Here is a 17964-nt window from a genome sequence, read left to right as displayed (position 1 = left end):
CCCCCTGCCGGCACCGTGGGCATTGGTTTGTGTTCCAGATGCTCCACTCCCCTTTCTAGCTCCTTGCTTGTGGCCTGGGAGGCAGCAGAGGATGGCTCACATTGTTGGACTCCTGCACCCATGTGGGAAACCTGGAAGAAGATCCTGACTCCCAGCTTCCAACTGGCTCAGCTCTGGCCATTGCTGGCATTTGAAGAGTGAACGAACAGATGGATGATCTCTTCTCTCTCTCCCTCTCTCTGTGTAACTGACTTTCCATGTAAAATAAAACTGAAAACAAAAAAGAAAAAAAATTGATAATATGTTTTTCCAAACTCTGCAAAGCATGAATGAAATTCCTATTACACTGAGAAGCGGATGTCCTTCGAGATTCTCCATTTTTATCTGTTTATAATCTTAACTTAAATATTCCTTTTGAACTAGATTTATCTGCTTCACCTCTTCCAATTAAATATCTCTTTTTTGCCCTCAAAAGACATTTCAAATGTCAATTTATCGTATAGTTTTTAACTGGGAACATATCAATTCACACAACTCCTCATTGTTGTAAGTGAATTCTGTGCCATCTACACAGCATTAAACAACACTCTCTGGTGATACTGTTTGCTTTTTTATATCAGACTGCTATAAGTCCTACAAGAACGACCTGTGGTGTTCTTCTATCTGTTTCCTAAGATTCTAGGCCAGGTCAGTATTTATTCACTAATAAATACTTGCTTAAAATCTCCCACCTGTATTCAGAAAATTCAAGAAAGGTGTCACAAAAGTATTGCCAAGGGAGAGACTATGGAAAACGTGAACTGTTTGTGAATGAACTCTCAAGATGTCAGCTTTATCTGTGCAACAGTGCCCTGCTGTACATACTGTCATTGTACTCAAGCTGAAGCATGCACGCACTTTCCCAGGTTTGAAATGCTGTGGAGCAGCCAGGACACGAACCAGCACCTATGTAGGATCCCGGCATATCCAAGGCGAGGACTTTAACCACCAGGCCCACAAACTGCTTTTTATACAGAATTTTTTTTTTCGACGCCACCCTAGAGGTGAATAACGAAGCAATGGAGGAAACCACTGAATGGGATGACGCTTAGGACATAAAGCCCTATGACGTCACCATGACGTGGCACAATGAGAACGCTTACGTTGCCACAGGGGTACTGAAGCAGCGTGTCCAAAGCCCCAAGCCAAGAAGATCTGTGCTCAGCAGCCGGGGTAAACAGAGCAGCCTGGGAAGTCGGAAACCACTAGGGTAGGGGAGGTGGAGGTGACGGGGAGAGGACTAGGCGTGCAGTGAGGCGTGTCTGGTCCTCATCGAGGCCTGTGCGCAGTCTCCAGAGGCAAGCCAGCAGCTGGGACTTGTTGCTTGGTACTTAACAGCCAAGGGGCGCTTCAACGTGCTTCTTTGTTTAACCTAAGGAAACTGCTTGCCTATTTTTAACCCTTAAGCATTCTAGGTGCTGGAGACCTACTGATTCCTAGCAGAAAGCTGAAGTTTCTCTAAATCTGCTCTTGCATTGGTATCAGAATAAGAGCGTAAGCTTCTTATTTTAAAGTTGCTCTTATTAAAAGGTGTACCTGCATCTTGGAATTGAAGCCATTGACCTTTGTGCCTTTTGTTATTCATTGTGTTCTATTTAAAAACAAAACATGAAGTTAAAAATGTAGGTGCCAAATCCATGACATTAATGTTTATATTGTGGAAGATTTTTACAGAATTGACCCTTTAAAGGACCTGTGGATTAAGGTACTACTTAAATGGTTAGGAATATTGAAAGTGTGCTGTGGTCTTTAAAGGGAAGTTAGTCAATAAACAATTCATTGAAATATTTTAAGACATCTGCTTTTGGATTAGTGTTTGAAGGGAAAAATTGAAACAATCTGATCTCAAGAGGAAATTATGGTGTTAGTGGTGACTTGACTTTTACTAACAGATTGGAAAGGCATAGTGAGCACTAGAGTCAAGTTTTTAAGCTTATGACAGAGAATACAGACACTGTAAAGATATTCTTCTTTTGTCCACTTTCTATTTTTAGCACTATGAAACTGTGCACCATGCTGTACCTACAAGCATCCTAAGAGAACTATGCATCCTGGCTTTAGAACATCTGCCATAAAGGGTACAGTACTTTCCCGTTGCTAAGTGGTAAGGGAAAAAATAGTAACTAATTTTTCAGTATCTCCCAATGTAGATTTAAAGGAATCAAATGCAGCCATAGAAAGTAATGGTTTAACATGGTCTCACTGGTTGTGTCATTGTTTCATGAGCGCAGCAAGGATGGCTGTATGTTGGATGAGTATCTGAACGGGTAGCAGGGTGTGCGGCATCGTGGCTTACTGAGATCTGGAGTTACAGGCCCCCTAATGCAAACCCACTGAGTGACTGAGATGTACGAAATTTCAGGGTCATGTCTATGTAAACATTTCAGGAAACGAATGAGGATACAGGCAGCCCAGCTGTTGAATAATTTTCCTGAATAAAGCCAGAACCATTCTTTGGACATTAAAATTTCTGTTTAAATTTTAGTACTCTAAGGCATCAAGAAGGAAAAAGAAGAGTTATAAACACTTCTGAAATTAGTTGCTCAATCAAGTTTCATTCATGGAAAGAGCTTGAGAACCCTGCACACTGACAGATATTCCATATTATGTATGAGTCTTGATTTACTAAGTGTATCACGTTATGATTTTCAGTTTTCAAAATTGACGATACATGATAGTTCACATTTTACAAAAGAGAAAATAGAAGCTCAGCGATCATTTCTTAGACCTAATGGTTTCAAGAAAGTCGGACTTCTCAGCTACAGTAAGCTGTAAGTGAATGGTAACTGGGAATTAAAAGTCAGAGAAAGCAGTGCCAAAAGGGTTCCTCTAGGAGGCAGGGCTCTTAAGAACACACCTGTCTGGAGTGGTGAGTTTAGAAGTGTTAGGCTGAAAAAGCAGCATCCACATTCACTGCCCCTGAAAAGAGGAGAGCTGAGTTAGAAAAGCAAGTGAGGCCGTGGGTTATTTAGTCATGTTGAAGCTTTGTGGAAACCAAATGATGTCACAACGTAATCCACCAAAAGGCAATAAAAGTTGAGGCCATTGATTTGAAAAAATACCATTTCAGAACAAATTCCTATTTTATGATTTATATTGCACATACCTGTGATGCATAATATGATAAATCAATATACATATATTCAATGTTTGATGATCACATCATGCCAATAAACATTTTTATCTCTTTACACTTTTCTAAGATCTTTAATAATTGTACATATTTGTGTGGTTCATTGTGATAGTTCTGTGAATGTATGCTGGATGTATTAAAACAATCGTAAAAATTAACATTTCTGTCTCCTTGACATTGCTTCATGTTTGAAGGCATCTAGTTGTTCATAAAATCTATAATAGGTCACCCCACTGTACGATGAAACACAGGAACATACTCCTATCAGTGTTTTGATGCACATTGTCCAACCTCTCTCTGTTCCCTCCCAGGTCTTCATCCAGCCCAAGATCTTTTTGAATTAGGTTTACTTGCACAATTAGAACTTACTGGAACACAAATGGATGCAATACAAGTTCTCTTGTAAACTCTTTCCAGTAGCCTTTCAACAGTTAAAGCAGATATTTCATTCTGCCCTCAGAACCAACAGTGAGTAGTAACTCATTTATTTTAAGAATATTTTATTATGCCATTTTTTTAGTAAATAAAATAATGTATTTAATAAATATAACTATTGTTTATGAAACTTTGATACATTTTATTGAGTTTGATCACAATAAAATTTTTAAAAAGAAAACTATAGCACTGTTAGACAAAGATATATTATCAGTTGAATTTTTATATTCATTCTCAAAATAGGTATTATCCTTAATTTCTAAGTTTGTGACTTTGAAACAATTATACTAAAATTAGCTTAAACCGAAAATTAAAATATTTTATATATTTTTTCATATTATTTCACTTATATATATATATGATTATATAGTACTGCATGAATTTGGAGAGGGGGTGATACTGAAGTAGTTCTTGTAAATGTAGTGGCAAATACACTGAGAGCAGTTGACACTGAAAAGGAACTAGAGATGGGCCCGGCGCGGTGGTGCAAGGGGTTGGGGTCCTCGCCTTGCACGCCCGGGATCCCATATGGGCGCCGGTTCTATCCCTGCAGCCCCGCTTCCCATCCAGCTCCCTGCCTGTGGCCCGGGAAAGCAGTCGAGGACAGCCCAAAGCTTTGGGACCCTGCACCCGCGTGGGAGACCCGGAAGAGGCTCCTGGCTTCGGATCAGCATAGTATCGGCCCGTTGCGCTCACTTGGGGAGTGAATCATCGGACGGAAGATCTTCCTCTCTGTCTCTCCTCTCTGTATATCCGCCTTTCCAATAAAAAAAAAAATAATAATAAAAATAAGTCTTTTTAAAAAAAGAAAAGGAACTAGAAAATTTCACGTTCAAAGTATTTGCTTTATTAAAGTAGGGAGAGAAGTCCATAGTGCTGTGACAATGATTCAGCGATTGCCTTTTCTTCATTGAAACTATGTCCATCGAGTTTGCAATCATAATTGGATCAAGGCTGATTTGGGCAGTTGCCTAGCAAGTTACCATTGGAAAAGAGTTGACTGATCTAAGCCTTAATTTCCTCATCTGCAAAATATTAGGATCATTAACCAATAAGAAGGAAAATGCAGTGACCCTTGAAATTTTACCATAAACCATTAACAAGTGTTTTTTTTTATTCTTCCTTTGATTGTGATAACATTGAGGATCAATTGTCCACTATTTATAAGTTACTAAAGCCTGATACGTGCCATAAATGATTGTTTAAAGATTTCCTGTAACTCCAAGAATTTGAGAGTGCAATTTCACACCCAGGAAACAAACACTGACTTTAATTTACACACTAAGCAGTGTATATGAAGAATGGCAGGAAACTGAGTGCTTCCTAAAGGAAGTGATGGTGCTGCTTCACTGGAAGTGTCTACGGCTTTCCAGAACATTGAGAAAGGACAGGATGGAAAACGCTGTGCCTTTTCCAAAAGCAGTGAGACTATTACCTTTTTATCAAATCGTAAACTGAAAAACCTTGATCAATCTAGACTTTTAATATATTAATTATATATGCATCCAGTAGCCCATAGGACATTTGAGAATACACGCAATTACAAGCAATAAAATAAACAAGCATCTCCCTAAAGGATAAATAATAAAGTGATTATACATATATGTTTGTGTGATCAGAACCTTGAAATATTTGATAGATTCTGAAACACACAAAAGGGACAAATAGTAATACTGTTTATGAGAATAGTAAACCGCATAGTACATACTGAATGTAAATGCTTTGGAAACATAGAGATGCATAATTATAATGAATGTTAATATCATAAATGACTATGAAAGAAGCTTGGAGGTATATGTATATATATATTTTTTTTTTCCTTTTTTAAGATAAGGGTAACATAATTACAGAAAGAAGGTGTGTGTGGTGGGTGCCAGAGTGTAATAGCCTGTCTCCTCCTGCAGTGCCAGCATGCCATATTGGCACCGGTTCAGATCCTGGACAGTCTGCTTCCAATCCTGCTTCCTGTTTAAGTCCTAGGAAGGTAGCAGAAAATTGCTCAAGTCCTTGGGTCCTTGCAGCCAAGTGAAAGACACAGGGAAAGCTCCTGACTTGGCCCTGGCTACTGTGGCTATTTAGGGAGGGAAGCCATTTAGGGAGTGGAATATTTCTCCCATTTTATCTCTTCTGCTCTCTCTCTAATTTTACATTTAAAATAAAAATAAGGGCCTGGCGCAGTAGCCTAGTGGCTACAATCCTCACCTTACACACCCAGGATCACATATGGGCACCAGTTTGTGCCCTGGCAGCTTGACTTCCCTTCCAGCTCCCTGATTGTGACCTGGGAAAGCAATAGAGGATTACCCAAAGCCTTGGGAGCCTGCACCTGCGTGGGAGACCTAGAAGAAGCTCCTGGTTCCTGACTTTGGATCGACTTAGCTCCAGCCATTGCAGTCACTTGGGGAGTGAATGAGTAAATGGAAGATCTTCCTATCTATCTCTCCTTCTCTAAATCTGTTTAAAAAATAAAAATAAATTTTTAAAGGCAGCAAGACTTTATCTTTACAATTGCAGGTCAAAGGCATTAGTCAGGTTATTCAGTTGGCTTACCGCTGCCCTTAGTAAAGACAGGATTGGCTCCACTATTATTGTATTGGCACTCGGTCAGTTATTATCTTGGTTTGTTTACAGCAAATTTCAGTATCCCAATTCTTTTGGATAACCAAGATAAAAATCATTAATTTCCCTCCCTCTTAGAAATCCATGCACTTTCTTATCTAATGCAAGACTTTATCTGCTTTTGCTTGCTTTCCAGCAATGGCTTTGTTCCCAATGGCTCTATTCCTCCTGGTTACTCTGCTGCTTCCAACTTTACCCACTGAAGGCAAGGTAAGGTTGGAACAGGAGATCTTCTCAGAGCTGAGCTCTCTGTAACCGTGTGGAGAACAAGCTCCTCCAAAAGTGTCAAAGTGGCACAAGTTTCTGGTGTGGTCCACATTTCCATTGGTGGTTCAGTGGTGACTGAACACATAAAATGAGGCTTAAATAAGAAGAAATGAAGCACAAGTGTTAGTGATTGCATTTCAAAGATTTAGAGAACAGCAGCCATTTTCAATATTGATGAACTTTGAAAATTCAGTTTAGAAACATACTTGATTGTTAGTGCTATTGTGACACTACATTATAAGCCTAGAGCTTAAAACAACAAAAATGTACTCTTTCATAGTTTTGGAGGCCACTAATCTGAATCAAGGTGTGTTTAAGCTATAATGCCCCATCCAGGATCCTGGCCCAATTTTTTCCCTTGCCTTATCTGCCAGTCCCTGACATTGATACACTTGTGCTGTGTCACTCTACCTCCATCTTCACATTGCCTCCTTTCTGTGTATCCCTTATACAGATGTTCCTCTCTGCTGTTAGGTCCCACTGAATAATGCAGAATAATTGCATTCTAAGATCTTTAATTACATCTTTAAAGAATGATTTTTTCAAAATCTTATGCACATTTTCCGGGGATAAACACATAAATTTGTCCTCCTAAAAATCTCCACTCAACTAATCACAAATAATAGATATTATTAAATCAATAGTGCCAAGTTCTTTTTAATTTTTCATGCGCTGCCTTGAAGCTTGAATCATACTAGTCATTGAAAGCTTAGGATCATCTTCCTGCTTCAAGATCTTTTCTGATTCCTTTGAGTTTAATCCGTTTTTCCATGTGATATCCAAGGAAAATTTGCAACATATTCACATAGTAATGTTATCGTAACTTCTTTACGAATATTATCATGCTTAATGTTCATAGTTAATTGTGTCAGAATAATTAGATGTGTTTTTACTTGAGCAAAGAAACGCATCAAGATGTTGCTGTTTGGGTTATTGTTCTCACACCCTCTCAACTCTGGACATACAGGACTAGTGAGGTTCCAGCCTCATCAAGTACCACTTGGGTGACAATTTATTCATAATCTAAGGGGTCATTCAAACTGTTTATTGTCTATTCAATTTCCTTTCCTAAAAGACTTTCTTTCACAACCCATGCCAACTCCCTTAGCTTCTCTGTTCCATCCCCTAATCTTCCACTGTGTTCAATAACTACATTGCTTAAAGTGAGATTTCAGGGCTGGCATTGTGGTGAAGCAAGTAAAGCAGATTCCTGAAATGTTGGCATCCCATAATGGATGCTATTCCAGCCAGGGCTGCTCTACTCCTAATCCAGTTCTTTGCCAACATACTTGGGAAAGCAAAAGAGCATGGCCCAAGTGCTTAGGCCTGCACTTAGAGCAAGCTCTGACCCAGCCCTAGTTGTTACTGCCTTTTGGGAAGTGAACCTGCAGGTGAAAGTTGGACTCGCACTCTCTCAACTCTTTCAAGTAAAATAACATGAAAAGTAAAATGTCACTTACTCTTTGGAACCACTTATTTAGTTACTAATCAAGTAAGTTGCCCGTGTCTGTTTGCTCCTGGACCTAGAAAACATTCTTTGAAAATCACAGTCCAGGGAGGGCTGTTGGTAGGAAAGCATGTGTGGTGGCATATGGCTGAGTCTCTGCCAGTTCGTGTCCTGACTGCTCCACTTCCCATTAAGCTGCTTACTTATAACCTGGGAAAGAAACATATGGACCCCCTACCCCATCATGGGAGACCTGAAAGAAGATACTGTCTCCTAGCTTTGTATTGGCTTGGCTCGGGCCATTACAACCATGTGGAGAGTGAACCAGTGAATGGTTCTCTCCAAATAAAGTAAAAGAAAATAAAATCATCGTACAAAATTATCATTTGTGAAACTTCCCAGACCTTGAGTAACAACTGTATTTTCATCTGTGTCTTGCAGAACTTTCTTAATAATAATGTCATTTCTTGTAGTTATTTAAATCATATTACTTAACTCTTATGATAGCTATATTGAGAAATGTGTCCATTTTTTTCTTATTGCATCTTATAATCCTATTTTGTAATTATACCCTGCTGATATTCAGTTTAAAAGAGAAAACAGATTCATCTTATTTTATCTACATAGCAAGAGGAGGTAAGAAGGAAATCAGTATTTATTGATTTTCCTAGAATGAATCTCTATGGTTTTGGAAGTAAAACTGCTTTGAGCAGGTTTTTTATGGGTCACAGCACACTTTGCAATATAACTCAGTAATTAGGTCTACTGATACAACATGGTGTCCTTTTATAACTCAGGTGACCATAACAGCTGCAAATATATTAGTATTCTAGCTTTTGTTATTGGTTCCTATCTTTAGAAATATAAAATTTGACAATAATACTGAATAAGGAGTAAATAATGGGAACAAAATATGACCAGATCTATAGGTACAATATTTAGAGATGCTTGAGAGAACTCGGTAGGCGTGGAGAAATGAATAACTTCCTGCAGTGTATCAAATGATATGTGTAAGGACCCTGGTCCATTTAGGCATATGCTTCACACTTTTGTACAGATCTGGAAAACCTCACATTTGGATACAACTCTAGATGGGAAAATTATTCTTTTCTCTTGTGTCAACAACACACCACCCCCTTCAATCTCCAGGCATCCAAAGATACAATAATAGATATTAAAATACTAGAGTATTTTTTTTAATTCATAAAAATAGAATCAAAAGAGACATTTGTTTTGGCACAAAAATTAGAAGCATATGCATTTTGTAATATTTATTTCCAGGAAATGTTTGGCAATTCTTCATACCAGCACTTTTTTTTTATTTGTTAATAACATTGTATTATGTGATACAGTTCTACAGGCACTGGGATTTCCCCCCCACACACACAACCCTACCCCCATGATGGATTCCTCCACCTTGCTGCATAATCACAGTTGAAGTTCAGTTCATACCAGCACTTAATTTAACACCATTTAACAGTGGTATTTCTGTTATTAAAGGGAATGAAATCATAAGGTGGTTTTTCTCTCTCCAAATTGCTTCTGAGATTGTTTTTTCTAATATTGCAAAGCTTTGCCCAAGACAATGAAATCTGCCACACTATAAAAAGAGTGATTTTCCTTAAATATTGAATGTGAGGTATGCACTTCAACTGGTTCTCAATATTCTTTCTTCAAATGCAGATAATTTTTGCAAGGCAAAGTTCCTCCTGAAGTCTCAAATGAATCACAGGTACCACCCTTATGCTAACTAGGGACAGATAGAATGAGCGGGAAGGAATTTGTCTCTCCTAAGGTCCCTATTATATATCTTTTTTGATTTTGAAACAACATCACTCTTGCATTTCCAAAAAGCATATGAAGAACTACTTTAAAACCAGAAATTAGCATTTGTGTCTCCAACACTGGTGGCTTGTTCTGCCATGAATTATTCCCCATTGTCTATTTCCCTGAGCAAAACTCACGGCTTTTGCTCAGCTTCACTAGCAATGTTCAAAAACTATTCGCTTTTTATAATTACACAACATCAAATATTTGTTAAATAGTGTACACTTTTAAAAGTGATTTGTTTTCTGTAGTTATTCATTGTTATAGTTTTCAGAAGTGTTCAAAATAATTGTTATCTCATTTCTTCTCTAGGATCCAGCTTTTACTGCTTTGTTAACCACCCAAACACAAGTGCAAAAGGAAATTGTAAGCAAGCACAATCAGCTAAGGAAGGCAGTCTCTCCCTCTGCCAGCAACATGCTGAAGATGGTAAGTGGCAGTGATTGAGGGATAATGCTGGGAACGAGTTGTGCAAGGAGTAGGCAGTTGGCAATCATACCTCTTCATGACTTGTGGTTTCCAAAATGCTATCTCTGCTTTACTATTTAATCAGAATTTTTTAATGGAAAGCCCTGTATTTTTTTAAATAAATAATTTGTTAAGGTTACAAAATTCTTAGTTTGGAAAGGCAGAAGTAGATATCAGAGCTGTGGGCAGGCATCCAATGCAAAGCCATCCAATTTTCTGTTCACTTGTGCCTACTCTGGAATCAAGAAATTCCCCCTTCCGTTTTGTTTCCACCTTTAGGATCAGTATCATTTAGAGAAATAAAATGTAACTTTCCAGATCACATACCAAAAAACCAAGTATCTCCCACACAAAAGAAATAGTTTACAAATTGAATTGGAAATAACATATAATTAGAAATGTTCACATATATACTGGTTTAGTCTAGTGTTCCACTTGGAATTCTAGCAGCGGTAGCTGAGCTTGCATAAATAGTTTTGTCTTAAATCTCTCACTCCTTAGACTCAAATGTGGGGGTTCTTTATTACTGTGGATACACACTGGGACAATGACATACTGACACTAAAAACAAAATAAAAAATGTTTAGTAGTAGCAACAATAAGATAATGCATCTACAACAGCCTTAAGATATAGTCTACCAATCAGATTATTAAATATGTGCCTCAGTGGGTGGAATTAAATGTCGTGCATTTTTTCCCATGTGATGTTTAGGAATGGAACAGAGAGGCAATGGTAAATGCTCAAAAATGGGCAAATAAGTGCACCTTAGAACACAGTGACCCAGAAGATCGAAAAACAAGTATGTAAATTAGATATATTTGCTGAATGAATGAACAAATTAGACAATTGTAGACCTTTGTGGAATATTGCATTAAGAAGAATTTGCGAGTAGATATTGCATATATGGTTATTTTTTCCTTTTTTTCCCCACTGCTTATAATTTTATTTTTTAATAATGATTACATGGTTGACCAGGGTGGGAAGGATCGAAGCTTAGGGAAAATTGGGTGAACTCATTGCTTCCAAATTTGCTATTTCTTCTTGTTGTTCCTCCCACACTGAGCCCAGGCTAGACTGGCTCAGGGCTGTGGATAGCGGATGCTGAGGTGAGGTGAGACATGCCAGCCTGGGCTCAGTGTGGGCCAAGTGTGTGAGCCCCAGGGACAGGGGATCTGACAGGGCTGGGGTAGCTTGGCTCGGTCCTGGGGCCCATTTGTATGGTGGAAGCCAGGTTTCTGAGGCCGCAAGGGTGGGAGATCTGGTGGGACTCAGTTTGCCTGGCCTGGACCCTGGGGCTAACCTTCTCGGTGGGTGTCGGGTTAATGAGCCCCATGTATGGGGGATCCAGCGGGGCTTGGGTCTCCTGGGCCGGGTCCTGGGCCCTGCCTAGGTGAGTATCAGGTTCATGAGCCAAAGCGTGGGGCATCTGGTGGTGCATTGGTTGCATGGCCCAGGTCCTTGGACTCACTTGTAACAACATGTCCTGCTTAATGAAAAATGTGGAGCAGTGGACACAGGCCCTATTGTCAAAGGAGAATATGGCAGCTCGTTTGGTGTTATAGCAGCAGAAGAGCAGAACAAACTGGAGAACTACCCCTAATAAACAACGGTAGCAAAAAATCTTGGTGAATGGAGCCAAGATTGGGAGGGTGATATCATCCTCAGATTGCTGAAATCGGCAGCATTTCAGAACTATCCAAACCACTTAGACCCCTTGGAATATGTACACACTGAGACTCTGCGTTGGTATGAGGTGGCGGTTCCTCATCCCTGGGTATTGGGACGTGTGGAAAGTCATGAGTGGTCTCCCTCTTTGTCCCCTTCCCTCAGGAACAAGAAGAAATAGCAAATTTGGAAGCAATGAGTTCACCCAATTTTCCCTAAGCTTCGATCGAAAGATGAAACGTGCACATATTTTTTGTGTAAAAATTTGTTCACAGTCAACAGTGGAATACATGTAGGCAAGCCCAATCTGAAATAAATGGATAATTTCCCTATTATTTAAATTTAACTACTGTTATTTCTATTGTTGTTGCTATAAGAATGACTGCATTCAGTAGAAAATTGTAACAAGTTATTTTCTGTTTGTGGCCAAGATTATATTCTTAATCTCTTTTTCTCCTATTCGGATATCCATGAATGTTTTATGTCTATAAGCAACACGTGAAAATTGAATCTGTAAATGAATACATACAAAGTAAATACACATGTATCTATATGGAGGGGACTTAAACATAGAAAATTGTTTCTGGGGTATTGTGCAGATCTTGCCTAACAGATTCTAGCTTGAGGTCTTCTGAATTTTTGAATAGGGGATGACTTACAAGTTCTACAAGCTGTTGACCCTCTTGGCATCTCTTATCTTTTGATTGGACCTTTTAAAGACTGCTTATAAAAACTTACCTTCAAATTTTATCTAAGGATATAGACATTTTATCACAATCTTTGATAAGAGTGACCCAGCAAGAGAGTTAGTGTAATAGTCAGTAGCTGGATTCCAGGAGTTCATAGTGCAAGCTCCAGGATATGAAGCCCATACAGATGAGAGACTTTCAACATGTGAGTATATGTGTTTGACCATTGAGAGAAAAAACAATGTTTAAGGAGTGGGAACTTCTCAATAAAGTTATGCTTGGTCAGGCTAGCTACAGCGTGTGAGATAATTTTGCCTTGTAATCAGTTTTATAGCTGATTTGAAAAAAAGCTTTTTCCTTACATCTTAACAGTTAGCAACTTATCTCCGTTTGAATGAGGGTGTTTGCATTTATGAGGTAATTTTTTTACCATCAGATGATTTTTTTTCTTTTATTTCCCTCATGAACAATATGTTCTTTCTTAGGTACAAAATGTGGTGAGAATCTTTATATGTCAAGTGACCCTACTGCCTGGTCAGATGCAATTCAAAACTGGTTTGATGAAAGCCGTTATTTTACCTATGGTGTTGGACCAAAGACTCCCCATGTGATTACTGGACATTACACTCAGGTATGGGGAACATTTCGAAGTACCTGCCATAAATACTGCAGCGTGGAAAGCATGCCTGAATTACAGTCAGCTCAATGTTCAGTTGGGGGAACTCCCAAAGTAGGTGTATCACACTGTTGACTCCTTGATACTTCATCTAGAACTCTCATTTTGGTTTATGGTCTAATAAGCTTTATTTGACAGCATACTCTTATACTCTGCTCTACATTATAAGTAAGTAAATGGTTGACACCCATGAAAATTTGATGATAGAATTTATGACATTGACCATTACGTATTTTCTTTAAGGTAAATGACTATAAAATAGAGCGGTAACATTTTTCGGTTTTGTGTTTGCCAGCATATGTCTTTTAACATTTTCTGTCTTTAATGTTTTAAATGTATTATGTTGTGGCCTTTTAGCTTGTCTGGTATTCATCTTACCGTGTTGGATGCGCAATTGCCTTCTGTCCCAATCAAGAAAATTTTAAATATTACTATGTTTGCCAGTATTGCCCAGCGTAAGTATAACCTAAAGTTCAATTTTGACAATGCCATATTCAATTTTGACGTTACTCTAGTCACAAGTTTAATTTTCTACTAAAGAATTCAGCAAGTATTATATAGAGAAACCACTGTTTATCAGGACTAAAGATGGGTTACAGACCATAATCAAATCTCATGCCAATTTCACTCAAATATATTAACATCTTTCGTGCTTTCTTATTACTTGTCACAAATTAAGGGAAACGTATGATAATGACTTTGGGGGACCTGGCTTATGTCACTAAGCATGATGATTTCTGTTGCATCCATTATGAATATTCTTTTCCCTACTGGAACCCATTACCCTAGAACCATCTCCTTTCTATCAAAGAGAGACTACATTAGCTGGTACGTTGACTTAGCAATTTCATTGAATCAATTTGGGCATGAAGATGGTTTAAGTACCTTTCAATATGCTCTAATAATTCTGGAATCTGATTATCTCATATTTGTTGCTTGACCTGTGGATTTATGGTAAAAGAGATGGGGCAATGCAAGAAGCATGTTATTAAATTATTCTTTGAATTATACTTGAAAATCATAATTTTTCTTTTTGTTACATGATCTCAAACATGGGGATATTTAAGTGTATCTGGTGTCTGATGTTGCCAATACAGTGTAAATTCAACAACAAAGTAAAAAATATTTAATATTGTAAATTTCAAATTTCAGAGGTAATAATGTGAATAAAAAGAGTACTCCTTACCAACAAGGAATACCTTGTGCCAGCTGCCCTGGTCACTGTGACAATGGACTTTGTAGTAAGTGTGAAAGAATTAACTTGTTATTATATTAAGCAATTAATAAATCCCCTGCAGTAACCAACCTCAATGTATTCATGCCAAAAGAAAAAACGTTCAGCAGTGTTCTAATCATTTTTTGTTGTTATTTTGTTTTATGACACAATTTATTAGGCACTGGGGTCTCTCCTCTCCCTCCCCAAGTTCCCACCCCTCCCCAACTGATCTGTGTTTTACAATGGGTGTCTTTCATAAACTTTCACAAGTCCATCATGCTGCCATCGAGGTGGCTCCCAACAATGTAGGCATGGACAATGTCAGAGAGTCCAACATCCACCTGTCAGGACATTATCAGCCATTTCGCTGAGTCCAAGTGTGCATGGAGACACACTTTTCTCTGTTTCTTATGATGACCGACCTACATTGTATTTGCATATTTTTTAAAAAATTTTATTGGAAAGGCAGATTTACAGAGAGAAGGAGAGATGAAGAGAAATTTCTTCCAACTGCTGTTTCACTCCCCAAGTGGCCACAATGGCCAGATCTGAGCTGATCCACAAAGGCAGGATCCAGGAGCTTCTTCTGGGTCGCCCACGTGGGTGCAGGGTCCCAAGGCTTTGGGCTGTCCTCTGCCATTTTCCCAGGCCATAAGCAGGAAAATGGGTGGGAATTGGAGCTGCCAGAATATGAACCGGAACAGGTGTCCATACAGGATCTTGGCAGGTACAAGGGGAGGATATAGCTACTATGCTATTGCACTGAGCCGATATGTATGCTTTTTGTAGCTTGAATGTCTACCATCAGTGTGCCTTTCCAATTATAACAACTGTTACTATTAAATATATACCTTTATGATGATTGGGATTTTTTTTTTCATTAATCTCCTTATACAACAACTGATATTTAAATAAATTCTAAATATCCTATCTAAAGTTGTGAGACCAAATTGTTGCTGGAGAGACACACCAAATATTTATGCTTCCTTTGTGGAAATGGCTGTATTCAGTTGATTTTCTCACTTCCTTCCTAATATTAAGATCATACTGTTTATGCTTAGTATGTGGTCTCTTGCCCTATAATCTGATCATAGTTTTGTGCATGTTCCAAATAGCAAATGCACTTTGTACATAAAACAGGTTCACAGAACTCACAAGCTTATACTTACAAGTGAAGAGAATAAAGCAAGTATCATATATCAATTTTTTTTAAGTTGTCATGAATAGAAGTAGATTTAACTATTGATTTACAGTAAGTGGAATATATTTTTATTACTGATGAAAGAATTGAACTATTCAGTGAGATATTTAACCTTTCATATATGTTGTCCACTGCATAGCATTCTTTCTGATCCAGTTATATTGCTATAAATTAGAATACTGATGACACAAACATTATTAAGCCAGAAGAATATTCTAAACTATATGTGTAGTTGCAGAATGCTATTAGCTAAGGAAAAGAACTCATTCTTTTAACAACTGAAAGATTTTGAACAGAGTCCCAAAATCAGAATCATGATTTTCGAAGAGCTTGTAGCTGTACTTATGCAGAAACATTTGATAATTCATCCAGCAGGAAACTTGATGAAACAGGTGAACTTTGAAACGCATCAAAGTCTTCACTGCAGTACCAGCAAAATAAAGAAAACAATAGTCAGTTTGTTACATGTTTTGATTGCAAAGGGGAAAAGCTCAGCTGGATTTTGTTTCTGGACTAGATTATTGAATAATTGGAGCACCAGTGCACTGAAATGTGTGTGAGAGGGTTGCAAGGATGTTTTCCTCATCCAAGATTGTTAGCTGTATGAGCAGTATGTTAAGTTTGGGTTTAGATTTGTTGATTTGGGGGCCTTTCGTGAGTATCCAAATGGAAACACAGCGAGGAATCTGACATGTTGCTCCTGTTTGCATCTGTATCCGTCCATAGACCATTTGTCCCAGGAAGAAAGCACTGAAGTTTAAAATAATGTAGTCTGATAATGTGAGATGATATGAAGGTTCTTTGTAGCTGTCTTAGTCTAGCCATGAGTCATGTGTGGTCTCTGAACACTTGAAATATGGCTACTGAAATTAAGAAATTAAATTTTTTGTTTAATTTCAATAGCTACATGTGGTGAGAACATTCTGAAAGCAGATTCACTTGCATTTGTTTTAATTTGTTGAGGGAGAAGAGGTAGGTAATTCATTTCAGAAACATATGACTGAATTCAACATAAAAGAATACCATAATCATTGAGCCCAACAGAGATGCATCATGATTTTCTCAAGTGGTTAAAGTTCCATTATTGCATAAAACCTTGCTATTCACTTAAATGTTGTCCCCCAAGCCCATTGCTTCTACGAAGGACACTAACCATAAAAAAGCTAACTCAGCATTTTTGTTGTTGTTACAGCAAATAGCTGTGAGTATGAAGATCTCCTTAGTAACTGCGGCTCCTTGAAGAACACAGCTGGCTGTGATCATGAGTTACTCAAGGAGAAATGCAAAGCTACTTGCTTATGTGAAGACAAAATTTATTAGAATGGCTCATGTGCACTCTTCAGGACTGCATGAAGAACTGCTGCATTGTTAGTTTGACACAAGTCAGGGTAAAATTATGTCAGTTACAAATTTGATTCCAAATGGTGATACATCTGTTTCCTCCTCAATTTTCACTGAAATCTCTGTCACACAATGATTGTCAAGAGCATTCTAGTTTGTGATGACCCACTGGACTTTGGTAGAAATTTTGTTCTTTAAATGCAGTGAGTTGAACCAAATTGAGGATGTTGGGAGCTATATAACCACAAGACCTACACCACAAGAACAATGAATCAACATGTAAACTTAAACGTGTCCAGAAACAACACAATAACAGAGAAAAGACTGAACATCTGTGTCTTTCCTACTACATGATTTCCACTTGTGTAAAGAATGAGCACAAAGCTTGGCATTGACATTTTTCCCGTGGCATTTGTTTTAAACAGGAGTAATAAAGAACTTATCTGAGCAACCACTTGGATGTTCCGATGGAGTACTTTAAAAAAAAATTAGTTTTATTTGAATGGTAGATTTTACAGAGAGAAGAGAGACAGGTTTTCTATGCACTCCCCCAAATGACCACAATAGCTAAACTGATCCAAAGTTGAGAGATGTTTCCTCGTGGTCTCCCAAGCAAGTGCAGGGGCCTGAGGACCTGATCCATCCTCTGATGCCTTCCTAGGCAATTAGCAGAGAGCTGGCTTGGAAGTACAACAGCCAGTATACAAATGGGTCCCAAAATGTGCTATCAGTGCTAACAGGCAGAGGATTAGCACGCTTGCCGCTGCACCAGTCTCCCAATGAAGTATTTTTACAGTGTTAATAATTAAGATGAGCTAGACTCAATCCAGAAAAATGAGTGCACCAAATGTAGGAAATTAAAGATGCAATTTAGTGATTGGTTCTACTTCTTTAAATTTATTTTGTTTATATTTTCATCTTCTCCCCGTTTCTGCTTTTT

The 17964-nt window shown here is 38.2% G+C and overlaps 1 protein-coding gene across 3 annotated transcripts; it reads left to right on the top strand.

Annotated features, from left to right (window-relative positions):
* The first annotated feature begins 1119 nt into the window (after positions 1–1119).
* Positions 1120–17475, top strand: CRISP2 (cysteine rich secretory protein 2). 3 transcript variants are annotated; one of them, XM_040983517.1, is made up of 10 exons: positions 1120–1212; positions 2034–2143; positions 3484–3640; positions 6363–6436; positions 10080–10196; positions 10948–11035; positions 13076–13221; positions 13624–13721; positions 14419–14507; positions 16876–17475. In XM_040983517.1, exons 3-10 carry the CDS (start codon positions 3556–3558, stop codon positions 17001–17003), a joined length of 825 nt encoding a protein of 274 aa, XP_040839451.1. In that variant the 5' UTR covers positions 1120–1212; positions 2034–2143; positions 3484–3555; the 3' UTR covers positions 17004–17475. The 3 variants fall into 3 exon arrangements, with proteins under 3 accessions (XP_040839451.1, XP_040839452.1, XP_040839453.1); XM_040983518.1 differs by having other exon boundaries at positions 1121–1212; positions 2034–2117; XM_040983519.1 differs by lacking the exon at positions 2034–2143 and having other exon boundaries at positions 1137–1212.
* Positions 17476–17964: the final 489 nt, after the last annotated feature.

The sequence above is a fragment of the Ochotona curzoniae genome, unplaced genomic scaffold, assembly GCF_017591425.1.
Source record: "Ochotona curzoniae isolate NIBS_2020 unplaced genomic scaffold, NIBS_Ocur_1.0 contig_3819, whole genome shotgun sequence".
NCBI lineage: Eukaryota > Metazoa > Chordata > Mammalia > Lagomorpha > Ochotonidae > Ochotona > Ochotona curzoniae.
Note: the sequence above shows the minus strand (reverse complement) of the source record. Positions and strands in the feature narration are given on the sequence as shown.

Bases quoted from the DNA above. Each gene is read 5' to 3' on its own strand.
- CRISP2 (XM_040983517.1), top strand. From the start codon at position 3,556: ATGCAATACAAGTTCTCTTGTAAACTCTTTCCAGTAGCCTTTCAACAG. The intron at 10,197-10,947 runs GTAAGTGGCAGT...TGTGATGTTTAG, and splicing joins CCAGCAACATGCTGAAGATG to GAATGGAACAGAGAGGCAAT. The intron at 13,222-13,623 runs GTATGGGGAACA...GTGGCCTTTTAG, and splicing joins TTACTGGACATTACACTCAG to CTTGTCTGGTATTCATCTTA.